The sequence below is a fragment of the Dipodomys merriami genome, unplaced genomic scaffold (assembly GCF_024711535.1).
Source record: "Dipodomys merriami isolate MVZ:Mamm:240054 unplaced genomic scaffold, mDipMer1.0.p SCAF_2, whole genome shotgun sequence".
NCBI classification, from domain to species: domain Eukaryota; kingdom Metazoa; phylum Chordata; class Mammalia; order Rodentia; family Heteromyidae; genus Dipodomys; species Dipodomys merriami.
In genome coordinates this window covers 18,260,233-18,288,105 of record NW_027203381.1, presented here as the reverse complement: position 1 = coordinate 18,288,105, position 27,873 = coordinate 18,260,233, and the positions used below count along the sequence as shown (strand labels likewise).

The 27,873-nt window shown below is 41.9% G+C and overlaps 1 protein-coding gene across 1 annotated transcript; it reads right to left on the bottom strand.

Moving 5' to 3' along the window:
• Positions 1–1,253: 1,253 nt before the first annotated feature.
• On the bottom strand, positions 1,254–27,495 carry Acaa2 (acetyl-CoA acyltransferase 2). The gene is made up of 10 exons (XM_070029170.1): positions 27,334–27,495; positions 21,565–21,731; positions 17,348–17,476; positions 14,893–15,009; positions 13,588–13,735; positions 11,906–12,081; positions 11,319–11,448; positions 6,291–6,361; positions 4,251–4,405; positions 1,254–1,642 (listed from the first exon to the last, which is right to left on the bottom strand). The coding sequence occupies exons 1-10, from the start codon at positions 27,347–27,349 to the stop codon at positions 1,558–1,560; spliced, it is 1,194 nt and encodes a 397-aa protein (XP_069885271.1). The 5' UTR covers positions 27,350–27,495; the 3' UTR covers positions 1,254–1,557.
• Positions 27,496–27,873: the final 378 nt, after the last annotated feature.

Sequence of the window (27,873 nt, the reverse complement as noted above, 5' to 3'; positions counted from 1 at the left end):
GAAGCCAAGGGCGGCAGTGGAGGGAGGTGGTAATGAGTCGCCCATGTTGAAGACTTGACAAATGAGTAGAAATCTGAAATGCGTGATGAAAAGCAACCTGTGTTTTGGCCATGGAGCTGACAAACTCCTTTCGCCAACTGGTGGCAACTGTTTCTGAGAATGAAGACACCTAAGAAAAGGAGATAGAGCAGTCGACAAAAGGACTCATCAGGAAGCTAGTGGAAGAAAAGAAGGTGAGGAGCAGGTGGTTCAATAGCCAGTCTTTAGGTCTGTAAACAGGGGGAGCCTGTGTCTACAATCAGAATTAACATAGCAAGGCTGCCAGCAGCCTCCAGACTGGAGAAGCTCTATGCATGGGACAAAGGCTTCTCCATGGACCTCCTGTGTCGACAAAAGACTTTATGCCTCTAAGAAAGAGCGATGTCATATTTGTATTACTAGTCCATTTACTTTGTCTATCCAATTTCTCCCAAGCCTATAAACTACTTTAACAGGAGAAAGTAGTCAGAAAGCTGACTGTTTTTCTAATTAAAAACTTCTGTTAGTCAAGCACTGGTCGCCCACCTCTAATTCTAGCTATTTAAGAGACTGAGATCTGATGAGACACATACCTCCAGTTAACTAGCTAAAAGCTAGAAGTGGATGTATGACCCAAGTGGTAGAGAGCCAGACTTAAGCAGAAAAAGCCAAGCAAAAATGTAAGGCCCTGAGGTCAAGTCCTAGTACAGGCACAAATCAAGCTTATGTAGATCAACACATGAAAGGGGAAGGTGAGAGGCGAGGGGGATGAGTGGATACACAGTGGGAATTCTGGGCTAGGTAACAGCTGTGTGTTGGGAGATGTTTAGCACCTGGGTGTCTCAAGGCATGTGCTCTACCACTTGAGCCACAGTGTCACTTCTGGTTTTCTAGTGGTTTATTGGAGATAAGAGTTTCGTGGACTTTCTTGTCTGGGCTGGCTTTGAACTGCGATCCTCAGATCTCAGGCTTCTGAGTAGCTAGGATTACAGGCATAAGCTACCAGGGCCTGGCTGAATTTCACTTCTGAAATACAGAGATAGGGGCTAGGAGGAGGAAGGGTAACTTCACTGGTAGACAGTTTCAGTTCTTCAAGGCAAAAGAGATCTAGAGATGGGTGCCCGTAATGTGGATGTCCTTAATGTTGCTAAACTGTACACTTAAAATGGTAAAATACTAAATTTCACACACTTATGACAATTACAAAACTTAAAAAATGACAGGAAAAGATTGGCTAAAGTTAAGGCAACATTTATTCAGTATCCTCATAATCCTATTATCTAAGGCATGCACAGTAGTTATTTGGCAAGGACGGGCTTCCTTTAAGGCCTTGGACTGTTGAGCTTTAGTTCAGGATCATGTCGTATTAGACTGGGCAGATTCAAGAGCGCCTACTGCCTACGGCAGGAGCTCCTGCATGGTCTTGCACTCGGCCTCATTCAGCGCTGGGTGTGGCAGAGTGGCAGCTGCTCTGCAGGTCACCTGCTGTCCTGTGTGGCCTGGCTGGGTAGGAGGCGGGCGCTGGGCTCCCAGGGCTCATCAGGCTGTGTTCTGAATGATGAGGGCGATGCCCTGACCGCCTCCAATGCAGGCTGATCCCACTGCGTACTTCCCGCCGCGGCGCCTAGGAGAGCAAGCAATGGCTCAGAGCAACCCCAGTGAAGAGTAACGCAATTAATTAATTAAATGAAATTCATGTCACAGCTGCACTGTTAGCCTGCCTGCCTGCCTTCCTTTCTCTCTCTTTCTCTCTTTCTTTCTCTCTTTCTCTCTTTCTCTCTTTCTCTCTTTCTCTCTTTCTTTCTTTCTTTCTTTCTTTCTTTCTTTCTTTCTTTCTTTCTTTCTTTCTTTCTTTCTTTCTTTCTTTCTTTCTCCTAGAGTTAGAACTCTGGGCCTGGGCATTGTCCCAGGGTTCTTCTTTTGCTCAAGGGCAGTGCTCTACCATTTGAACCACAGCTCCACTTCCAGCTTTTTCTGTGATTAATTGGAGATAAGAGTCTCACAGACTTTCTTGCTCAGGCTGGCCTCAAACTGCAGTCCTCAGACCTCAGCCTCCTGAGTAGGTAGGATTATAGGCATGAGCCACTGGCACCCAGCTAGCCATTCCTTTTTTACAAAAACTTTTCTTTGTGTGTATCAGTACTGGGGCTTTTGCTCTTGATCAGCTTTTTCATTCAATGATGGTACTCTGCCATTCAAGTCATACCCACATTTCTGGCATTTTGCTGGTGAATTGAAAAGAAGTCTCCTGGTCTGTCTTTGAACCTTAATCCTCAGATCTCAACCTCCTGAATAGCAAGGATTATAGGTGTGAGTCACCAAGCACAGGCTGCATTAATCACCTTAGTTCATTTCCTCAGTCTTTTCTCAAATCCTCCATGTTGGCTTACACTCACAATAGGTTTTAGAATTCTGTAAACTGAATTTTCTTATTCAAAAGTAGCATTGAAGTCAGCCTATAATCCTAGCTATGTACGGGGCTGAGAATTTCGAAGTCCAGAAGTCCATGAGAGTGTAATCTCCAATATCCAGCAAAACCTTGACAGGGAGATGTGGGTCAAGTGATAGAGCATCAACTGTGGACTAAAGAGCTGAGCGAAAGTGTGAGGACCTGAGTTCAAGTCCCAGTACCAGCACAACAGACAAACAAACAATGAAAAAGTAAAGGAGAGGAAGAACAGATTCAGTGCTAGATGAACCAAAACAAATACAAACTCAGTGTGTCCTGGGGAAGGAGTGAGAACAGGAGCTAAATCAGGGACACAGGAAGGGCCCCTTTGACTTGGACAGTTTAGACTCTTCTCATGGCACTTTGGAATAAATAGCGTTAGTACAGTTGGTCCATATAAAAGAGCAGATATAAAGCTGGGCACTGGTGGCTCAAGCCTATAATTCTAGTTACTCAGGAGGCTGAGATCTGAGGATTACGGTTCAAAGCTGCTCCCAGGCAGAAAAGTCCCCATGAGACTCTTATCTCCAATAAACTATTCAAAAAAAAAAAAGCCAGAAGTGGTGCTGTGGCTCAAGTGGTACACAAAGAGGCTCAGGGACAGTGTCCAGGCCCTGAGTTCAAGCCCCAGGTCCAGAAAAAAAAACCAGATATATTAGAAAGAGTTCATGTCCTTTATTATGGTCTGTTTTTATCCCTGAGATAGTGACCTGAAAAAGTTATCCAAGATTTGTTTGTTTGTTTGTTCTGGTACTTGAGTTTGAACTCAGGGCCTGGGTGCTGCCCCTAGCTTTTTCATTTAAGGCTGGTGCCACTTCAGTCTCAGCTCTACTTCCAGCATTAGGTCATGAATTGAAGATTAGAGTTTCATGGGGTTTTCTTCCCAGGCTGGCTTCGAATCATGATCTCAGATCTCAGTTTCCTCATCCAGTAATTATTATTATACATGTCCATGCTCTAGTTCAACTCCCTTTATTTGGGTCAAACATGGAGTTGAGGGCTGGGAAGTTGGCTCAGTGGTAGAGCACTTGCCTTGCATGCCTGAGGCCCTGGGTTCGATTCCTCAGCACCACATAAGCAAAAAGAAAAAAGCCAGAAGTGGCGCTGTGGTTCAAGTGGTAGAGTGCTAGCCTTGAGCTGAAGAGCTGAGGGACAGCGCCCAGGCCCAGAGTTCAGGCCCCACGACCAGACCCAAAAAAACAAAACAAACAAACAAAAAAAAACATGGAGTTGGAGTGATTTTTCTTGTCAGCATTACATATTTGGCTTACTTCAAATTTTCCAACAGAACAAAAGGGCTCAAAACAGAGTCACATGGAGCCGCTCTTATATCAAAGCTGTAAAGTACAAACACCCTGGAGCCTTGGAAACCATGAAGGAAAAGCTTAGCTCTAATTCTGTCAGTTTGCTTAGTTAGGTTCCTTAAATGATGGCATCTAGATCATGAAGAACTTACTCAGTATTTTTTTCATAAATATATTTATCGTACAGGCACTCACACCAAGTGCCATGAGAACCAAGGCCCTGGGGAACTGAGCCTTCGTATCTGCTCATTGCTAATCACCAGCGCCAGGGATGGGCTCCCTGCAGAGGACACAGAGTAGACCAAAGGAAATGCTAGAATCCCACAGCAGAGCGTCTGGAAGGCCAGATCACAGCACTAACCTATATAAGATACTTCTGGTCTAAACCAGTGCCAGGACACAGACAAGAGAGAAATAAATGTTCCTGTGTTTTGGATTCAGAACAGCACAGCTGAAATTCAGCCACTTCCAGCAAGTACCTTAATTCGTGGACCAGATGTGCGGTGATTCTTGATCCTGATCCTCCCAATGGGTGACCCAAGGCAATAGCTCCGCCGTTCACGTTGCTTTTGCTTGGGTCAAGGTCCAGGCTCTTCTGAACAGCCAAGTACTGGGGAGCAAAAGCTTCATTCACCTTAGGAAAGAAAAGGACATTAATAAGAATCCTTATTCACAAACTGATTCTTAACCTAGGCCTAGTTCTATATCAAGGGCTAATTCTATTTTTCTCTAAGTTTCCTCACAATGTTATTTGAACTTATCTTCAGTCATTCCATGTAAAGATACTATGATTTCAGGAAAAGAGAGAGAGAGAGAGAGAGAGAGAGAGAGAGAGAGAGAGAGAGAGAGAGAGAGAGAGAGAGAGAGAGAGAGAGAGAGAGAGAGAGAGAGAGAAACAGAGATAGAACAGAGACAGAGAGACAAACAAGAGAGAAGATGGCTTTCATTAATTAGTCAAAATAACTATGTTCAAAGTTATCTAGAAGTATCTTCCTTTACAAAAGATGTTAGGTTTAAAAATGAGTAGACAGTTGGGTACTTGCCTATAATCCCAGTACATGAGAGGTTGAGATAGGAAGACCTCAAGTTTGAGGACTGTCTGGGCTACAGAGTGAGACTTGCTTCTTAAAAAAAAAAGAGCTAGGAGCTCATGACTCATGCCTTTAATCCTAAACTATTCTCTCAGGATTCTGAGACCTGGAGCATGGTGGTTTAAAGCCTATTTCTACTTAGCCAAAAAGATTCAGGACTGAAGGTGTGGCTTAGTGGTAGAACATCAGCCATGAGCAAGAAAGCTAGTTGGATAGCTTTCTCATTTATTAGTGTGTGTCCCTGTGCATGTTCTTCTAAACTCTGCTTTATAATTCTATTTCCTCAACAGCAAAATTCAACTGTACTATCATACAAGAGTCATTTTCAAGGTTAAGATCCTGGATAGTATCTAGTGTATCATCTGACACATAGCAAATATTCATTAAGTGCTGGCTATTATTATTATTATTACCCAGTACTGAGACATCCTTCCAAAATAAAACTAAGGGACAATAAAGATAATTTGAGGCATAAAGGGGATGGTTACCATGGCAAAATATGACAGCAGTGAAAAGTATATTGTTAGACTTACACTTGCCAGGCTGGCTATGAGAACTGCCTTGTTTCATTACTTTACAAATCAATTACAGAATTTTATAAAAAAAATTGGTTTTAAGGAAGATTAACTTTCACAGAGTTGGGAGAGCACATTTCATTGTTTTCTTTCCTATAATATTTTTGAGTTCTCCCACAATGGTATCTTATTTGCCTTTAGATCCAATAGTATTCTTTTGTCGATTCAGTCATTTTCAAGGAGACAAAGATATGTAGAATGTGTGGTCAAAGCAGGCTTCGGAACCCAGGCAAACAGTGCTGTGAGCTCCATACATCTATAATGATGATGAGTCACTTTTCAGAGTTGCTGTATTTCCATAGTTAAATGTGAAGTCAGACTCAAATATGAGAGCTGAGCAGAGCCCTTGAGGCTCTGAATTGTAATCTTCAAAGAATGGAAGAAGAGATTTAAGGATAAACCATGTATTTGTCTGAAACTCTGGTGGCAAAGACAAAGTCTGCAGGCTCCCAATTGGGGGATTTGGCACTAGATATTGCTTTTCCTATTAGGCCAATTCTTTTACCTTGTATTTTTCACTTTAATCTTTAAAATAGGGCTAGACGTACCTATTTGGCTCCCATTTTCTATAATACTCAATTTTGACATGTATACTAATTGTCTAAAATTGAACAGAGTTCTGCAAAGTCCAGAGAAGATTCCAGGAATTCATATTTCAGTAGTAGAAACCATGATGTTTGAATTACTAAAATATAAGTAAAGCATTTTAATTGGGTGGGGTTAAGTATCATGTATATGTACATCATTGGAAACATTAACAGTACTAATTCAAGGAGAACTATAAAATACCACTAATACCATTTATGCTATCCAAGTATGTGGCTTATTTGTGTTATAAAAAGAAAACACTAACCTCTATCAAATCCATGTCCTTAAGACTCAGGCCAGCTTTCTTCAGGGCCCCATTGATGGCAGGGACTGGACCTACATAAGAATAAAAGTCTTATATAGAAATATGTCATTTATTTTGACCTCTTTTTTTTTTTTTTTTGGTTGGTTGTGGGGCTTGAACTCTAGGCCTGGGCACTGTCCCTCAGCTCTTCAGCTCAAGGCTAGCACTCTATCACTTGATCCACAGCTCTACTTCCAGCTTTTTTTGGTGCTTAATTGTAGATAAAGTCTCACAGACTTTCCTGCCTGGGTTGGCTTTGAACCATGATCCTCAGATCTCAGTCTCCTGAGTAGCTAGGATTAAAGGCATGAGCCACTGGTGCCTGGCCCTCTCTCTCTCTCTCTCTCTCTCTCCTCTCTCTCTCTCTCTCTCTCTCTCTCTCTCTCTCTCTCTCTCTCTCTCTCTCTCTCTCTCTCTCTCTCTCTCTCTTAACTAAACAAGAATACTGGAAAAAAGAAAGAAGTAATACTCTGATAGTTACCAGCAATCATAAATCCTGCTACCTTGTCACCACACAATAAATAATGTAACAACAGAAAAAGAAGCCAGAGAAAAAAGCAGTTTGTATAAGCTATAAATGAGAAATGTACATGTGAAGATCGATCACAAATGGCTTTAGGACTCCAAAAGAGTCATATGTGGGATTGAGTCAGTTACAAATCATTCTTGATCTCAAACCACTAGGAAGACCAAGAGCTCTTAGAAGCACAGGTCATGCATGTCTATGGTATGGAGGGGAGCATGCTCTACTCTGTATTTTCAGCTCTATTTGGGTGATCTGGATAAAAGGAAAGAAAGAGCAGCAACATCTCCACAGGAAATAGTAGACAGGAAGCTCCCGGGCACATCAGGGAAAAATTGCTCAAGTACAGTGTAGGCAAAGAATTTAAAAAACAAAACAAAAAATGATCCCTACTCATGGCTCATGCCTGTTATCCTAGCTACTCAGGAGAAGCTGAGATCTAAGGATTGCAGTTTGAAGCAAGTTGGGTCAGGAAAGTCTGTGATACCTCCAATCAAGTAGCTGTGGCCTGAGTGGTAGGGTACTAGCCTTCAGCAAAAACAGTCAGGGATGACTTAAAGGTTCTGAGTTCAAGCACCAGGACCAGCATAAAAAAAAGTACAAATCAACTAAATAGACATCTGAAACGAAATGTAGCTACTACATTTTTGAAGATCACCGATGATGACTTAAGACTGCTGATAATGTTTTAAGGTAAACAGAGTAAGTTATTTGAGTGAAAAGAAAGTATCAAAACTCTCCAAAGAGATGAGTCCCAAGCACAGTCACAAATACTGCTCAAGGGCTGGGAAGGTGGCTCAGTGGTAGAGTGCCTGCCCTGCATGCATGAGGCCCTGGGTTTGATTCCTTAGCACCACACATAAGCAGAAAAAAAAGCTGGAAGTGGCGCTGTGGCTCAAGTGGTAGAGCGCTAGCCTTGAGCTGAAGAGCTGAGGGACAGCGCCCAGGCCCAGAGTTCAGGCTCATGACCGGACCCCCCCCAAAAAAAATACTGCTCAAAATTTTAAAGTAAATCAGTATCAATATTTTTTCCCAAAAGGTAAAATGTCTGGCTAAAGAGTATCTCTGTCCCTATTTGTTCTTAACAGTATGAAGCTGCCAAAAATGTCTATGAAAAAAAAATCTGGTCTGTTTTGTTGAATTTAAGTAGTCAAACTTTCTGTAATAATTTCCCCAAATATACTTAAGGTAAAAAGGAAGACGAATCGTAATAAGAAAAACATAATACAATGTAAATATAGTATCAATTCACTTTGTAGTCTAATTAAATTGTTCTTTGGACAAGTCTGCTTACTGAAGAGAATCATCCAGTTAATGTGTTTTATTGAATGTGGCAGTTCTGTGTGGTGACTGACTTAATATGGTATTGAATTCCAGACTCTTGTTTTATGTACAAGGCATGAAAGTGAGATGAGAAACAAGAAATCATCAGTTATCTAGTACAGTCATGTGATTGTTAGTCATTGTTCTATGACTGTAACAAAATACTTGAGATCATTAAGTTATAAAGAGAAAAAAGGTGAGGTATCCTTTGGTGGTAAAGGACACATAAAAATGAGTCTGATAATACTAAGACATTATATATACATCTCTATCAGCAAGCCTCCCTCAATTTGCTCTACTAACTCAGAATCTTTACAGTCAATTACTACAAGATACTGGGAGGTAACATAGACCACACATTTTATTTACTTGCTCTCAGAAAGGTTTAGTATTCTTAAAAGGAGATCTGATTTCTAGAAGTGGAACTTGCTACTAATAGCTGTGTGACTCTGGGAACTTCTTGGTGTTTCAAGTTAGAATTTAGAAGTGCTTTGCCTTGGTTAACTTTTACCTTTTAAAGCACTGGAATCTTTAGTACACATGAAGCCCAATAACGACCAAGCTAGAGCTGCTTCAGTGCAAATTGGTTCAAAGTTCTACCCACCCACCTCCACCACCAGCCTTAGGAGGCCTAGGAAAAGGTAACCTTCTAAAACTGTGCATGGCCTCTGAGCTATCACTGTCAAGTTCAAGTCCTGGCTCCTCCCTCTTCCCGAGTCTGCAGCTCCAGTGCAGGGCTATGGAGGGCTACGTGAGGTACCCACAGCTCTGAGGACGTATTGTTCTTGCACACTCGATGGCCACATCAGTCTCCACTGCATGTGCAGTAGTCTATTCCCCCTGCTTAGTCACCTGGTGACACCCTTTAAGCCCACACTACAAGTGGCAGGTAGTTTGTAAGGGAAGGAGGTGTCTGACTGTGAGACGCTGTGCAAGCCCTGAAGAAACATGTGAATCCTCTCATAGTGGCACTCATTGTATCTGAGGGCAAGCATCCAGGCCAGAACTAGAAGCTGGGAAAACACATATTCCCTGCTCAGCAGCGGATGGAAATCTATTGAGAACCCAAGGTTAAACTGAAAAAAGCAACTGTAAAATAATTACTGACCTAAACCAGAAAAGGTTGATGGATCATGAAAAACAAAATAAATCAACCCAGGAGCTAAGGCTCTGCTCTGGATCTACTAGAACAGAATCTTGGGGCAGGACTTGAGGTTGTGGTGGGTTTTGATTGCCAATGAAGGTGGGAACAGCTGCACCCAATTCTAAATATCATTCCAATATACAATATACACATTTCTTTTTGTTGTTTCAGATGGAACTGGAGCTTGAATTCAGGGCCTCCTGTCCTTGCCTGGCTTTTTTTTTTTTTTTAATTTTTTTTTTGCTCAGCCTGGTGCTTTGCCACTTAAATCACATCTCCACCTCTGGCCTTTTGCTGGTTAATTGGCGATAAGAGTCTCACAAACTTTCCTGCCTGAGATAGTTTTGAACTGTGATCCTCAGATTTCAGCCTCATGAGTAGCTAGCAGACATGAGCCACTGGCATCTGAAATCAGATGTCTCTTTTTTTCAAGCTACTTTCCACATCTAAGACAGTAGTTATGTTTTGTTTTTTGGGTTTTTTTTTTGCCAGCAGTGAGTGGTTAAATGGACCGTCAGCAGATGCCTGAATATCCTGCTTAAGTGAAAAATAACAAGGTGGTCACATGCTAACTCTTCCACCTGAGAATTTGACCCAGAGATAAGTCTTCTCTAAAGGATGTGATAGCGAATAGGGTGATCTTCATGTGGCATTATGGCCCTAGCACCTAGAAGCTGACAGAAAAGATCACTGGCTTCAGGGCAGCAACATTATTTTCCTCCTACCCTAGGGCCCCCTCACAAACCATGTTAGTCAGAAAAAAATCCTAACCTAGAAGCATCTCTGGACCTATCATGAATCTGAAATCCATACCCCAGGGTTGATTTTTCCTTGGGCTGTGGGATGATGATGGATAAGCCAAAGCAGGGTCTCAGAGCTGTAATATTATTGCTACAGGTGAGACATCTAATTAATTATCTTCCTATTGCCCAATGAAAACAAAACAAAAGCTATTAACAGTTGTATCACCTGTCCATAGCCATGCATGCAGCAAAAAAACTCTGCCTCCTCCTCCTCTCCCTCCCACCTTCCCCCCTCTCTGTCTTTGTCTTTGTCTCTGTCTTTCTCTCTCGCTGGTCCTAGGGTTAACTCAGAGTCTGGACACTGTCTCTGAGCCTTCATTGCTTAAGTCTAGCTCTCTACCACTTGAGCCACACAGCCCCACTTCCAGCTTGGTGATTGGCTGGAGATAAGAGTCTCATGGATTTTCCTGCCTGGGCTGGCTTTGAACCACAATCCTGAGATCTCAGCCTTCTGAGTAGTTGTCTCACTTCTAATTCAAATTTAGCAGGCCAAGACTATCATCTAGATAACTTTGTAATTGGCCTTTTTGCTAATAAACCTTGGCTTAGCCAGAAGAATATTATGACAGTGACAGCCATTCCTGACAATGCAGAATGCCTGGCAGAGTGCTGGGCCAGCTGCTCCAAGCATTTGCTCTACCTCATCCAAGTCTTTCTCCTATCTTACAGTTCCTATAACCCAAACAGAACCATGTAATTCTCTTATTACTTTATTGTTTTCCTCTTTTTTTTTGTCCAAATACTTGACTTGAACTCAGGGCCAGGGTATTTTCCGATAGATTTTCACTCAAAGCTAGCATCTTACCACTTGAGCTATAGCTCCACTTTTGAATTTTTGGTGGTTAATTGGAGTTAGGAACTTCATGGCTGGCTTTGAACCATGATCCTCAGATCTCACCTTCCTGTATAGCTAGGATTATAGTAGGCATAAGCTACCAGTACCCAGCCATGTGTTAATTTTAAATACTTCAAACAGACTTACCTATTTAAATAACCTCAAAAAGACAAACTGCTGCCCATAGGGAGTTTGCATGGCCTTGGGTTCCCTACTATATGTAGGATAGTTCTTTATCAAGATGATTATGTAAGTAACAATCTCTATAAGTGAGTTGCTTTGATTTGAATCAGACTCTAAATACTAAAAAAGCTTATTTCCAGAAAAGTAGCCCAACCAGTTTGCTTTGCTAGGAACTTACCAATACCCATGATAGTAGGATCACAGCCAGACACAAAGTAGCTCACAACTCTTGCCAGTGGTGTAAAGTTGTGTTTTTTAACAGCATCTTCGCTAGCTATGATGATAGCTCCAGCACCATCTGATACTCCCTTTAAAAACAGGCAGAAGAACAAAGTTATTTAAGGCTTGCACTAATGGCTCAGGATTGCTAATGGAGCAGAACCAGGAAGAGGATGGTATGAAAGAAACAATGGCAGAAGGGAACACCAACTGACAGAACTGTGGTTCTTTTCTGGAGAATGTAAGGATTCTCCTAGACACAAAATAAAAACCTCACTACATATAGCCAGATGTGGGTGGATGTAAAAAGAAATCCGATGGACCATATTCATGAGAAAGAAAAAAGTATGAAAATGAAAAATGCTGACATTAAGGAATCAGAAGAATGTTAGGGCCCAGAGTAGATTATATGGTGCCGGGCAAATAAAACCCAAATTACTAGATTAAATAACTACATAGCTAAAGATCAGCATGCAAGTATTTAAACACAATGTCATCATTTGGAAAGAATACATCAGGAAATGCCTGATCTGCAGTGACACCCACCGATGCATTCCCTGCTGTGACTGTTCCTTCCTTCTTGAAAACGTTAGGAAGTTTCTGTAACTGCTCCAGGGTTGTCTGGGGCCGGGGGTGCTCATCCATTTGCATTGTTTGTTTTCCTTTCCGGGTCTTCACTTCAATTGGTGCCATTTCCTCATTAAAGTAGCCAGCATCGTTTGCTGAAATAGTAGAAAAACTCTCAAAGAAGGAAAACCGAAAAGAAGAAATACAAAGAGAAAGCAAGTATCCTTCAATGTCATAGTTGGTCTACCCTTGCTCACAGAGCACTTTATCACAAGCCTTTAATACTTACACAACTTGCTTCCCCACTGGAGAACTTAACACAATGTCTGTGTCTATGCAAATGCACTTTTATCATGTCTTTTCTTCAGAGACTGTGGTAGTGGTTAGCTACAGCTTACAATGGCACCAAAGTACTGGGCAAGGCCAGAGTGCTCTCTCATAGCTTTTTGCTCAAGGCTAGTACTCTACCACTTGAGTCCCAACTCCACTTTTTGGTGGCTAACTGAAGGTAATGGTGAGATAAGAAGTTATCAAAAAAGTTACCAAGTTAGGGTGAATATAAGCCAAATACATTATACATATGTATGGAAATGTCAGGACAATTTAATTTACACCAATACCAAGTAGTCTATACCACTAGTAATTGATGACTAAAATTTAATAGTGATAGAAAACTGAAGAAATTATTTGATCTCTCACCGATACAATTGCCTATAAAACATATCTACTTTGTCTCTCTAATAATCTATCATTTTAGCAACAAGATAAATCAGGAATAATACCACCTTAGTTTTACTATCACTTTCCAGAGGAAAAATATTTCCCTTACTTGGTGTGACAACTCTAATTTTACATAACTAGGAAGGGCAATTATGGTTATCTCTATTTTACAGATGCTCATTGACTAAAACTTGCTGAGGTTAGAAAACTTGTATACAGCAGAACTAGAAAAACAACTGGCAAGATCTGCCCTCTGGACAAGACTGCAATACTGGAATGGGGAAATCTAAAAGGTACAGAGTAGCTGCTGGCACCAGCCCCATGCCCTTCCCCTGTGAGATGCAAGGAGAGCCTTCATCTTCACTACTTTATGATTTAATATGCATAGGGGAAGAGTTTTCTTTTGCATAGAACATATGTTTTTTTTTGTGCCAGTCCTAGGGCTTGTACTCAGGGTTTGGGTGCTATCCCTAAGCTTTTTTTAACTTAAGCTAGCACTCTACCATGTGAGCCACAGATCTACTTTTTGATGGCTAATTGGAGATAAGAGTCTCATGGACTTTCGTGCACTAGATGGCTTCAAATTATAATCCTCAGATCTCAGCCTCCCAATAGTTAGGATTATAGGTGTGAGCCACTGGCACCCAGCTATTGTATGAACTTAAAGGATAAATGTTTTCATACCAGGCTGGGAATGTGGCCTAGTAGTAGAGTGCTTGCCTAGCATACCTGAAGCTCTGGATTTGATTCCTTAGTACCACATAAGCAAAAAAAGTCAGAAGTGATGCTGTGGCTCAGTGGTAGAGTGCTAGCATTGAGCAAAAGAAGCGCAAGGACAGTGCCAGGCCCTGAGTTCAAGCCCCAGTATTGGCAAAAAAAAAAAAAAGTTTCCTACAGACACTTTTTTTCTATAGATACTGGTGTTACCCAGTCTCACAGACCAGCCTTCCATCTCTGCTGTGACTGCAGGGCGTATCTGTCACAGTCTTCTCTGCTGATTTTATGTTGTGCAGCAAGGTTCTCTGCTGTGAGTCCCATGGGGAGCTTAATATGCTGGTCTGTCAGTCCTGCCCACAAAGTGTCTTCCAGCTGCAAAAAGACATTCATAAAGGGAATTGTTCATTGTTAGAGCATCATCTGTGGGGATGAATATCATTTATTTTTAAAATTGTTACTGTAAAGGTGACGTATAGAGAAGTTAGTCATGTAAGTCAGTAAGGAGTACATTGCTTTTTGAACAGTGTCACCTCTTCTCTCATTTTCTCGGTTTTTCCCTCTCAACATCCTCCTCCAATTCCCACAATTTCTTTGAATGTAAGTAACAAATCCAACAAAAGGCAAACTTAACACTTTTATATAAACAAGGCACCAGTTGCTTATGCCTATAGTCCTAGCTACATGGGAGATTAAGCCAACATGGGCAGAAAAAGCTAAGCGATGCCATTTCTAATTAGCCAGCAAAATCCAGACTCGAGGCTTGGATCAAGTGGTAGAGGGCCAGCTGAATAATAGTTTACTGTCAGAGAAAGGGCTAACGGTGTTTTATACATTTTAGCATTTTTTAGGTGTGAGCCACCAGTGCCCAACCGTCCTTTTTTTAAAAAAAATTAAATTAATTTTTAAATTATCAACATTATTCCTTATCAGAACAATGATTTTTTTTTCTGTTAGTACTACAGATGAAAGGATTATTTTTCATTCAACTGATTTGGGACATATAATCTGTATTCCAAGCAATGTTTTCTGTGACGAAGAAATCCATTTAATGGAGATTGCCTCAGAAATATACCTTGTAAAAGTCATGACTTAATAACTCAGATTATTAAGTATTTATTAGAAACTCTGCCTTTCCTTTTTGGCTCCTTCTGTACTTTTTCTACTTCTCCTACACCTATGATTGCTTACACAAGTTAAAAATCAAATTCTAGGAAGTGGTGCTGTGGTTCAAGTGTAGTGTACTGTTGCCTTGAGCTGAAGAGCTGAGGGACAGCACCTAGGCCCAGAGTTCAAGCCCCACAACCAGCCATAAAACAACAACAATAACAAATTCCATGTGGGTTCAAGGGTCAATACTAACATTCAAAGTAGGGTTTTGAAATCATTTGAACATTTCAGATCATTCATACTTTGCCAATATTCCATTTAAAAAACTGGTCTTAAAGTCAGTTTTCTCCCCTCTAATAAGTTATTAAAATGACCCCTATCAGAGCATATGAAATAATTCAAACAATTTGAATGGTTCCAACCTTGAGATCTAGTCCCAACTTGGTTCCAAAACGCACGTTTCGCACGCAGTAGGGTGATTGGCTCATGCTCTCCGTTCCTCCGCATAAGACAACTTCTGCATCTTTAACACAAATCTCCTGTTCACAAGCAAACAGATAATAACAACAAAAAGCCTTTCTATTTTACTCAGAGTATGTATTAAAAATATAAAGACTTTATAAAATAATAGTAATTTCAACAGATACTATATTCTAGCTTACAGTCACAAAATGAAATACTTATAAATAGTTGGAGAATACACTACAGTGGTAGTGTATTCATTCCTAAGGCATGGAGGAAACTAGAAAAAAATGTCAATCATTTGTCTGAATAACACACCATACCTACATTGTGGCTATGCACAATCATTCTTAACTTAATCTTGAAAATCAGCACAGAATATGATCTGACATAAAGGGGTCACAGACAAACCTGCTGAAAAGGCAACAAAGAATTAACCTGCTAATGCAGAAGCCTGGAGGAGAACAGAGATTTGTCAGAATTAGGCCAATCTCAGAGGTTCATAAAAGGGAATCCATTTCATCATGTTGTGCAAGATAAGCCGAGATCAGAAAGACAAACAGTCTCAGAGGTTCATAAAAGGGAATCCATTTCGTCATGTTGTGCAAGATAAGCCAAGATCAGAAAGACAAACAGTGCACAACTTTGCTCACATATGAACTCTAGATCCAAATAAAGTAATATGATTGTAAAAGGGCACTGTTCGCAGTAGAAACTAACAGTGGGGAAGGGGAAAGAAGAGGGTGACAGGGAAGTGAATTATAGAAATTACAGAATACATTATAGAAATACATTATCTATCTATCTATCTATCTATCTATCTATCTATCTATCTATCTATCTATCTATCTATCTATCTATCATCTATTTATCTATTGAGTAATGAAACCCACCAAAAATTGTTTAAAAGGAGTGGCGTGGATAAAAAAGAGTAATATAGGTTGGTGAATTTGATCAAAGTTCATTATATGAATGTGATCAAGATCACATGAAGTCCTGCTGTACAATTATTTATGCTAATAAAGAGCTCAGGGAACAGGCTGAGTTCAAGCTTCACAAATGACGAAAAAAATTACCAATAGTAATAATGTTCTTGCTTCACAAATTGGTTGTGGAGGTTAAATGGGACATTGAATGTAAACCTAGTACAATTACCAGCAAAAAGCTGCAAGTGGAACTATAGCCCAAGTGTAGAATACAAGCCTTGAACAAAAAAAGCTAACAGGGCTGGGAAGATGGCTCAGTGGTAGAGCGCTTGCCTTGCATGCCTGAGGCCCTGGGTTCGATTCCTCAGCACCACATAAGCAAAATGAAAAAAGCCGGAAGTGGAGCTGTGACTCAAGTGGTAGAGCTCTAGTCTTGAGCTGAAAAGCTGAGGGACAGTGCCCAGGCCCAGAGTTCAGGCCCCACAACCGGACCCAAAAAAAAAAAAAATTAAAAAAAAAAAAAAAAAAAGCTAACAAACAGTGTTCAAGACCTGAGTTCAATCCTCAGTACTGGCACAAAGATGATATAGTCAGCCAGGCCTGTAATCATAGCTACTCAGGAGGATCTGAGGATTGAGCTTCAAAGCCAGCCTGGGCAGGAAAATCCATGAGACTCATCCCCAATTAACTAACAAAAAGCCCAAAATGGAACAGTGGCTCAAATGGTAGATTGCTAGCCTTGAGCACAAAAGCTCAAGGACAGTACCTAGGCCTACTACACAGAAGACAAAACAAAAAACCAACCAAACAAACAGAAAGGTATTAGTCATCACTAGCTTAAACAAACAAAAAACACTGATAAAACTCACATAACATAAACCTTACCATTATAACTATTTTAAGTGCTCAGTTCATTGCATTAAATACAGGCATTATAGTGCAATCATTATTAGTACCATTCACTCCAGAATTCTTCATTTTGCAAGATGGAAACTCCATCTCCATTAGATACCAAACCCTCCCTCCCACGAGTCCCCAGAAACCACCACCCACTCTGGTACCACATACAAGTGACACTGCACAGTGCGTGTCCTTTGTGACAGGCTGATTCTACTTGAAAGTCCACTTATCTATTCTTCATATCAAATCCTGTGGTTTTGTTTTTGAAGTGCTGGGGATCAAATCCGGGGTGTCTCACATGCTAGGCATGCAATCTACCACTGAGTAAGTATGTATGTATATTTATTTGTGCTGGTACTGGGGAAAGCTAATGTTTTTAAGAAGTTATTTTCTTGCTGTGAATATTTATTTATGCTGGTACTAGGGAAAGCTAATGATTTTTTTTAAGGAACCATTTTCTTGCTGTAAATATTTTCTAATAAATGTCAAATTGGGCACTATAAAATAAAAAAAGCTATAGTGACAAGGAACATTGCTTCCAGTAATCATTAATACACATTCAGAGAATTCAATAAAATGCTGCCCATACCTGACACCCGCTCACAACGGACTGGAACCCAGAGCCACAGAGCCTGTTGAGAGTCAGAGCAGAGACCTCTGTTGGGACTCCCACTCGCAAACCAACGTGTCTTGCCAAGTATGCGGCATCCGAAGAGCTCTGCCACAGACAGAAGGAAAAGAAAAGGCATTTCTTCTATATATCCAGGCATGTGAACAGGGGCAAAGACATGGAAATGTGAACCTACCAAAAAATGACAAATTATACACCTGTAAGGGAGGACATAATGCATGCAGGCACATGTTTTACAGAAAACTAATTTGGTCAAGTGTTTTTTCCACATCTTTTTGCGGTAAGATACATAACAAAAATTTTATCGTCTTAATGTGAATTGTACATTCTTAAGTGTACAGTTCAGTGGCATTAAAAACATTTGTCATGCTCTACAACCATTGTTAGGTTTTTGTTATTGTTCATGTGTTTCCTTTAATTTTTTTGTTTATTATTTTTGTTTTTGGTCGGTCATGGGGCTTGAACTCTGGGCTTGGGCGCTGTCCCTGAGCTCTTCAGCTCAAGCCCAGCGCTCTACCGCGTGAGCTACAGCACCACTTCTGGCTTTCTAGTAGTATATTGGAGATAAGAGTCTCACGGACTTTCCTGCCCGGGCTGGCTTTGAACTGTGATCCTCAGATCTCAGCCTCCTGAGTAGCTAGGATTACAGGTGTGAGCCACCGACCACGCCCGGCTGTTTCTTTTATTTTGAGACACAGTTTCACTTTGTAGCTCCAACTTACTATCTTCCTATCTGGGATCATAGGTATGTGATACTATACCCAGCTCTCAACTATCCTTTCCCTTCCTTCCTTCCTTCCTTCCTTTCCTTCCTTCCTTCCTTCTTTCCTTCCTTCCTTCCCTCCTTCCTTCTCTTTCTTTCCTTCCTCCCCCACTTCTCTCTCTCTGTCTGTCTCTCTGTCTCTCTCTCTCTCTATCAATCAGTCAGTCAATCAGTCTTGCTGGATGTGAAGCCCAGCACCTTATGCATGCTAAAGCAAGTGTTGTACTACTGAACTATATCTCCAGCCCCTGTGAATGTTTGACACTAATGGGTACTCTATACTGGCACTCTACTACTTGGGCTATATCTCCAACCCTGGATATTTCTTTTTTTTGGGGGGGGGGGTGGTCCGGTCATGGGGCCTGAACTCTGGGCTGAGCGCTGTCTGTCCCTCAGCTCTTCAGCTCAAGGCTAGCGCTCTACCACTTGAGCCACAGCGCCACTTCCAGCTTTTTTCTTTTTGCTTATGTGGTGCTGAGGAATCGAACCCAGGGCCTCAGGCATGCAAGGCAAGCGCTCTACCACTGAGCCAACTTCCCAGTCCAACCCTGGATATTTCTATAAAACAAAGTTAAGCCATTTCTTCTTACTTACTTTGATCTAAAACCAGAAATCCTATCCAGGGAAATTTGGCAGTAAAAGAAATAAAGAGAATTCATCTTGAATTTCACTGTTTCCTAAGGAAACAGTAAAATTCATTCATTCTAACTGATATCTAACACTTGACTAGAAAAACAGCTTTCTTGTATTTGTCAAATGTTATCTGATATGTATTCTGTTCTCCTTTATCTCAAAAATTTATCATTAAGTACTTTACCCCTTTGTCAGGACACTTAATACAGTAAAGACTGCGTGAAGCTGGGCATGGTGATGAACACTTTTAATTCTACTCAAGAGGCTAAGGCAAGAGAATCACCAGTTTGAAGCCAGCCTGGATTACACAGGAAGATCCTATCTAAAGAAAAAAAAGTACAAACATAAGGAAACTGGTACCATTTATAGTGATTTTATCATAAAGGTTGAGAGAGTCTATGCAAAAGAAAAACATAAGGATTTTAGAAAGAGTAAATTTACTTTAAAATAAATTCAAGGAAAAACAAAAACCAAATGTATACTATTTCAATTTGACCTGTTAAAATGCCTTCTTAGGTCAGAGGTAAAATACTTCCCTCCCCACAAAAAAAGTGAGATGAATTAACATGAATAGTTCTTTATGAAAATGTTATAATTTCAATAAATAAGACTGAAAACAGAAAACAAGTTTCTGCTTTTTATAGATATAGTCATACCATAGTAGGATCAACGGAACAAAACCAAAGTCAAGGCCACTGCTTTTCTGTACCCATGGTTATCCCCTTGCCTTTTGTGGTGATCACATCATTGGCCGAGTATAAAATATCTCCCATTGGCTGAATGCTTTACCCCAAGTGGTGGTATGGCATTATTTGGGGGAACTGATGGAAACCTTAGGAGGTTGGGCTTGGCTGGAAGAAGGCAGTCATAGGATGACACCTTTGAAGGGAAGAGCTGATCCTCAGTTCCTTCATCTCTTTCAGCTTTGTCCACCCTTGCCATGAGGTTCTGTCTTAGTCATAGATTTGAAAGCAGTGGCACCAACCTACCATGAACCACCTTCTTCCTTTAAGATGTTTTCACTTAGGTATTTGTCATAGGAATGAAAAGTCTGACTAATACAGGGTCGTAAAAAAAAAGTAATATTATTTTTAAAAATCTTAGCTTAGGAGCTGGGAAGGTGGCTCAGTGGTAGAGGGCTTGCCTTGCATGCCTGAGGCCCTGGGTTCAATTCCTCAGCACCACATAAGCAAAAAAAAAAAAAAGAAAGAAAAAAGCTGGAAGTGGCGCTGTGGCTCAACTGGTAGAGCACTAGCCTTGAGCTGAAGAGCTGAGGGACAGTGCCCAGGCCCAGAGTTTAGGTCCCATGACCGGACCCAAAAAAAAAATCTTAGCTTAATATTATTTTTAAAGATCTTAATTTCAGTATGTTTAAAAGGTGATGATATTTTATGTAATATAGGTATATGTGCATATTTTCACATTTCTTAATTCCTCATTAGGTTATAACCTTCTTTTTGGACTACTTTGGCTTTTTTAAAAAATTGTGAAAATACCATACAGAGGGGTTACAATTACATGGGCAAGGTAATGAGTACATTTCTTATCAAGCATTGTTGCCTCCTCCCTTGTTTCCCCTTCCCATCCCTTTCCGTCCTCCCCCCAACCCTCTGCCAAAGTTGTAAAGTTCGTTTTTCAACATAACAACTTGTACATCTCATTGTTGCAATAGGTCCACCTGTATCCCTATTTAAACAATTTGGTTTTTTTCCCCTTCCCCTTCCCAAATGATACCAACATCAAATACAGTGAAAACAGGGGTTACTTTGGCTCTTTTATCTTCTCCCATGACAGTTAAAATATTTAGGCATTTAATAACTATCTTCTGATAATCTGCATATGGATAATCTATTTGTGCCCCACACATATGAAAATAGAAGGTTAAGAGAGCTTCTTATTTCTTGCAACTAATTCTTATCTAGCTTCTGTCACATATAAGACATTGCATGACTCAGATCTGCTACCCTTCTGTTGTAGTATGGGTCTCCAATGTCCTTGTTAAAGCTTGGTCCCTGGTCCAGAAGGTGGGGATAGTAGGAGGAAGTTGTGTCACTGAGAGTGTGTACTCAGAAGGATACTGGGCATCTTGGCCCTTCATCTCTTTCTCTTGGCTTTCTGGCTGCCATGAGGTGACCATGCATTCCCGAGAGGATGAGCTGAGTGGCCACAGGCCAACACCACACAGCCAAGTAACCACACACTAAAACCTCTGAAACCATGAGTCACAAAAGCCCTTTCCTGGGGCTGGGAAGGTGGCTCAGTGGTAGAGTGCTTGCCTTGCATGCATGAGGCCCTGGGTTCAATTGCTCAGCACTATATATGCAGAAAAAGCTGGAAGTGGCGCTGAGGCTCAAGTGGTAGAGATATAGCCTTGAGCTGAAGAGCTCAGGGACAGCGCCCAGGCCCACAGTTCAGACCCCACGACCACCAACAACAACAAAAAGCCCTTTCCTCACTTTTGTCATAGTGTTGGGAAGCTGACCGATAAATATACATCCTTAGCAGGCATACCGAGAAAACCAATTCACCTCCCATAAATTCAGGAAATCAATTTGCCTTTTAAGAAGCATTGAATTGCATCTCAAGCCTGATGGTTTCCAGAATATATACTACTCTGAATTATGTATGCCACTGCTTCTAGAGACAGAGGATTCCTCCATTTATACATTTCAACTATTTGTAGCTTCCACTATTTTGGTCTTCATGACACGTGAAATTTGTCTTTGCAAAGATGATCAAAGAAAGCAATAGAAACGGTCAGCCCCCCTGCCACACTAACCTGCATGACATTGCCCACAATGACACTGTCAATGGTTTCAGGTGGGACTTTGCCAGCAGCCAGAGCAGCCTTGGCAGCAAATTCAGTTAAGTCAGTAGCAGTGAAGTCTTTCAGAAGTCCGCCATAAGCCCCAAATGGTGTGCGCTTAGCAGCAACAACAAACACACCTAATGGAGGGAAAAATCTGTAAGCGATTACAGTAATATCATGGTAAAACCTTGAAGCACAATTTCCAGCTTCCTAGCAGAAAATCTTTGACATGCAGTAATACCTGGTATGAGTTACACCCATGGAAGCAGAGTCTTAAAGTTATCAGTGTGATCAGCACCTCCATACAGGTCCCAACAACTACACTGCATGCTACAGAGAAATTTATTCCAGTCGGACACCATTCTTGTCTTCCACAGCTTCACAATGTTGACAACTGAACTATTTCTCCTTCTGGATGCTGGAATATATTGGCTACTATCAGAATCAAAGAAATTCCAAAATAGATGGTCCCTTAAGATTGTGTGAAGGTGCTGGGCACCCACAGCTCATACCTGTAATCCAGCAACTCAGGAGGCTGAGCTCTGAGAATCTCATTTGAAACCAGTCTGAGCAGACAAGTCCAAGAGACTCTTATCTCCAATTAGTCAGCAAAAAGCCAGAAGTAGAAGTATAGCTCAAGTGGTAGAGCACCTGCCTTGAGCAAAAAAAACTGAGCAAGAGTGTGAAGTCCTGAGTTCAAACCTTAATACTGGCACGTGCACATGTATACGTGCACACACACACACACACACACACACACACACACACGCACACACACACCCTTCAACTATTATATTTCACTATTATCTTTTATACTTGAAATAGAATGACAATAGATCACCTTTTACATGTGAAATCCATCTGGAGTTTGCTAACCCCAAATAGTCTCCAGATTTAATGAGTCTTCTCCCAGTACAACAGAAAGCATGCTTTAAATACTTTTTTAGCTGACATTAAGTCTCACTGCCTTTCTCTAAAGATACTCTAGTTTGTCAACATACTTAAAATATGTCACTTTGAACCTGACAACACATTCTTGATTTTATCTTTTTTTGGGGGGGGGGTCCGGGCGTGGGACCTGAACTCTGGGCCTGGGCATTGTCCCTCAGCTCTTCAGCTCAAGGCTAGCATTCTACCACTTGAGCCACAGTGCCACTTCCGGCTTTTTTCTTTTTGCTTATGTGGTGCTGAGGAATCGAATCCAGGGCTTCAGGCATGCAAGGCAAGTGCTCTACCACTGAGCCACCTTCCCAGCCCACATTCTTGATTTTATCTGACAGAGAATATACATCTATTAATATAAACCAAAATTATAAATCTGCAGCAATACTATAAATCAGTCTCCTTGTATACATAAATAAAAATCATTCTAGGGAACCTACTGTCATTGGCCAAAAAACTTATGAGTATAAAAATCCATGATGACTCTAATATGAATGGTAATCACTAGTTGTGCAGTGCAAAATTTAAACATAAAGCTAGGCACCAGAGGCTCAGACCTGTAATCCTAGCTATTCAGAAGGCTGACATTTGAGAATATTAGTTTGAAGCCAGCTTGGGCAGAAAAGTCTGTATGACACTTATCTCCAACTAAGCAGTAAAAAGCTGGAAGTGGAGCTGTGGCTCACGTGGTAGAGTGCCAGTCTAAAGTGAAAACCTCAAGCAAGAGAATGAGGTCCTAAGTTTTAGCCCCACTACTGACAAAGACAATAACAACAACAAAACTGTTACTTTTTATCCTTATTTTGAGAAATTTACAAGCAAAAGGAATGTGAGGAACAACTCATGAAAGTATAATTAAGACACATCTACACAATTTATCTTTATAGATATAACATTCAAACACTTACAAAAGGCCATGTACAAAAGGCTTGTCACATTGGAAGTATATTTTTCTGGTAGCTGGGTTATTCTGCATTAGTATATGTTTCTGAATCTTCCCATGTGTTCTCTAACCCTCAAGTCTCTGCCTTTAAAACATTTTTGGTGGGGGCAGTGGATGTCAGGGCTGCAAGGTAGGCAAAGGTTTCACCATTGATCTACATCCTCAGTTCTTTGGTCCCTGCTGACTTTTATGTCAGTGTTATCTTTGCTTCATTTTTCTTTACCCTTTGCATGCTTTCCTCCTGGTTTTATTAGTTCTGATTCTGGTCATGGCCTAGTGTGCTGCTGTATGATCAAATCTCTCAAGACAAGGAAGAACTCAGGACAATATCAAATGAACAACGAGCTGGAGGTCTTGGAAATGAACTAGGCAGGCAGGCAGACATGGGAAAAGCTGATCCTTGGAAGAAGGGAACAGTACAGAATGAGTGTCAGTTTATTTATAGCATGGAACCTGAAAGCCAGCAGTCCATGCCACACAGAATGACTAGAATTCAGAAACTCACACTCATGCTTTCTTGAAGAATCAAAGAACAAAGTTCATGGCAACCTCAATCACTGGAAAGTGGTAGAGAATCTAGGAAAGAGGAATAGCATAGAAAAGAGGTCCAAATTTCATACAGAGACTGCCCAAATATTTAGCTGACCCTTAATCATGCATGTGTTGGTCAGACCACATACATCTTGGGACTGTGATTAAAAATATGGACCTTCTTTTGGATCTGCTGCTTACTATAGGCAGAGACATGTAGCTTAAGTTCAGCTAAACTAGCTGCCTGAAAAAAAAAAAAAAAGCTAACCAGAAATAGTACAATCAAAAAAAAAAAAAACCAATATATAATTCTTTAAAAAGTGATGATCCACCTAGATCTGTAATTGCAAAGATTTAAAATAGCTATTATTAACTGTGTTCAGGGTAGAAAGGATAAAGATAGTGTATCTCAAAAAAGGAACAGAAACAAAAATAATAAGAATAAACTAAAAACCCAATTCTAAGACTAAAATGTAAAAATTCTCTTGATGAGCTTAATAGCAGAGTAGAAATGAAATGAACAACGTTCGGTAATTTCTTAAGATTGATAAACATTATTCAATATGAAGAAGAAGAAAAGACTGTAGCCAAAGCCTAATAAAGTATAGGAAGAACTACATGGCCCCCAAAAGGAGCAAAGGTACTCCAATGGAAAAAGGATGCTGGAAGAAGTAGACATTTACATTTAAAAAGTGAATCTAATCTGGGTGTCCTAAGGATTGAAGCCAGCCTGGGCAGTAAGTCCATGAGGCTTATCTTCAATAAACCACCAAAAAGCCAGAAGTGGTGATGTGGTTCAAGTGGGCAGATCCTAGGGCTTGAACCCAGTATCTCAATGTTCTCACTTGGCTTTTTTGCTCAAATTTGGCATGCTACCACTTGAGTCAAACCTCCACTTCTGGCTTTTGCTGGTTTACTGGAGATTAGTCTCATAGATTTGTCTGCCCTATCTGGCTTCAAACTGAGATTCTCAGATCTCAGCATTCTGAATAGTAAGGATTACAGTCTTGAGCCACCAGTTCCCAGGTAAAATCTTGTTTAAAGGGCACTGAAAATTCAAATGCTAAAGATTTCCAAAACTTGGGGCTGGGAAGGTGGCTCAGTGGTAGAGCGCTTGCCTTGCATGCCTGAGGCCCTGGGTTCGATTCCTCAGCACCACATAAGCAAAAAGAAAAAAGCCGGAAGTGGTGCTGTGGCTCAAGTGGTAGAGCGCTAGCCTTGAGCTGAAGAGCTGAGGGACAGCGCCCAGGCCCAGAGTTCAGGCCCCACAACCGGACCCCCCCCCCCAAAAAAAAAAAAGATTTCCAAAACTGTAAGACATTGAAAAGACCATCTTCTCAGAGCAGTGAAAGGTCTTGTTGAGGTGTGCTGATTTGAACAACACAACAAAAAAACACTGGAGGAAAAACACGACTTCTGACTACTATTTGGTCAATACTACAAGGTAAATATCTACTATTGTAAATACCTATTATCTTAGAGCAACTGTAGATGACAGCACCAAATTAAGGAAACTACTGATCATCTAGTGTATCAGGAGTAATTTAGCAGCCCTACCTGCCATAAGGGGATATATAACCTCCCCCAAATAAGCTAATAAACAGCAGAATTAATATTTTTGGGTGAAAAATCTCCTACCAAGCACTGGGATGGATATTAAGACAATTTTTATATAGCAATTGGCTCTTCTTCAATAATACCTGAAAACAGTCCTTACCATGGTTAATTATGCTCCCATTTAAGTATGTCCTTTACTTTACAGTAACAAGTCACAAGCTCTTCTTTCTCACCACCAGGCCTGTAAACACCAGGCTGGCAACAGACCAAAGCGTTTTGTTGCCTTCAGACTAGTCCATAACAATCACCACTGAAACTCAAAGCTGGTTTCTAGACACAGCCACTAGCTACGTGTACTATAACCGGATGGGTTTTTTGTTTTCATACAAATTTCAAAGGAGTCTATAAAGGTACCTACCACTAATAAAATTAAAATAAAAAAATCAGTAAAAGTATGATTTCCTTTTTAAAAGACAGTTCGTTCCAAGGTAGCTTCCAAATTAAGTAGGTTTTCTGAACTTGTCTAAAAGGAAAAACCAACATTTGCTTTATTAAGTAAATGTGGTAAATTCTGAGCTGAGAATGGCACTGGCAAATGTAGGACAACATACACTGTACTTTGTCCCAGAATATTTACTTTCCACTGGATTCCTTCCTGGGTTCTTCTGACTTCTAGAAGGGGGGGGGGTAACTTAGTGTCTGCCTGACATCTCCACTTGGTCACTCCACAGGCATCAAAACAATCTTCCTTTCCAAATCTATCGCTCACCCCTTTCCTCACTCTGTAAGTGTATCATCCTGAACCAGTTCCTCCAGGTCATTCTTGCCATTTCTTTCACCGCCACAGCCAATCTTGTACCACCGTTCGCTCTCGCAGGCCCATCTGCCAATCTCTGCTAAAAGTTCCCCTCTCCTTTTACCCTTCTTTTCCCTTGTACGGTCAAGGCCATCCTTTGCTTTGGTTTGGACCTCTGCAATCTTCAGTGGTCTCTTCATGATGAGAGAGGAAATAGGGACCGAGAAGAGATTAAATCCCTGTATTTGCCTCCCACTGAATGTACAGCGCCCACGGGTCCTTGGACCACCCAAACCATCGCTTCTCAGACTCTGTCAAGTCTTTTCCTGTCTCAAGGCCTTCCTGTGTGTTCTGTGGAATGTTCAACAGACATACAGGTCTTTTAGATAAAATTCCATCGACTGTGATCGCTTAGTATGAAAAGGAAGTTTACATAATTACTTAGAACTGAAAAACCCTGAACTTTACATGTTGTCTGCACTTTCCTGGAGTCGCCCGAACTTCAAAGAAATGCAGAAGAGAGCCACACAGGGTCTTCGAGCAAACCACCACCAAACCGTTTAGGGGGTCAGGCCACAGGGCGCGAATTCCCTGGAGACCCTTAGGGTGCATCACCGCCCCCACCCAAGGTGCGACCGAGACCAGGTCGCCGGGCTACGGGCTACGGGGAGCAATCGAGGCCTGGCCCGGGCGGCACCGGCCCCTCCTCCCCCCCCCACCTCGCCCCGCTGAGGGTCAAGGTCAGACGCTAACTCCTCTGGTCGGCCAGCGGTCACTAGATGTGGCACCAGAGTCGCTGACCTCTGGCCGGTGTCACATTATCCATCCCGTCCCCCATCCCCACGGCATCCCCCTCCCCAAAGCCGAAGGGTCAGGAGAAAGTCCACCCCCGGCCTGGGCCTGCCTGCCCACGGGGCCCGGAAGCGGAGGCCGCGCCCGAGAGGGGTGAGGGCGGCGGGGCGGCGGTCACCTCGGAGGAGGGCCATCGCTGCCGCAGCTCGGTCCCTCGGTGCGCGGTCTCGTCTCCACAACACCCGGGCGGCACCCGCGGGGACCCGGTCTTTATGGAGTGGGCGGCACCCCGCGAGGCCGCGCCCCTGCCCTTTCACCGACTTTGCGCGGGCTCCCCACGCCCTGCCGCCCGGGCGACCTCGCTCCGCCGACCCTGGGCCCCTGGGCCTGGGGCAGCCTCACATCGTTGTATGGCGGGAGGATTTTATTTGACTGCGCCGCCTGTCCTTGCCCTCCGCAGGCCGGGCCCCCCGGGTCCCCGGATCCCCGGAGTCCCCGCCGGCGTGCAGGGTCGAGAACAGGCCGCGGCGCCAGGACCCCGCCCATCTCAACCTCCGCCAGGATTTGAAAGTGCTGGGCCGCGGAGTGAGGCGTGGCTTGGAAGTCAAATGGGCGTGGTGTGTGGCAGCGCCCCGTGATTGGCTACGTTTGCGGCTGCGCACACATTGGGCAGAGGCCCGGGCTTTTGCTAGGCTCGCTAGGTGGGGGTTTGGCTAGT

What these genes read in the sequence shown, in the direction of transcription:
- Acaa2 (XM_070029170.1), bottom strand. An exon ending in TCACAGCAGGGAATGCATCG is followed by an intron (nt 11,449 to 11,905) that starts GTGGGTGTCACT and finishes CTGTTTTTAAAG; the next exon opens with GGAGTATCAGATGGTGCTGG. An exon ending in CATCTGGTCCACGAATTAAG is followed by an intron (nt 1,643 to 4,250) that starts GTACTTGCTGGA and finishes TTGCTCTCCTAG; the next exon opens with GCGCCGCGGCGGGAAGTACG.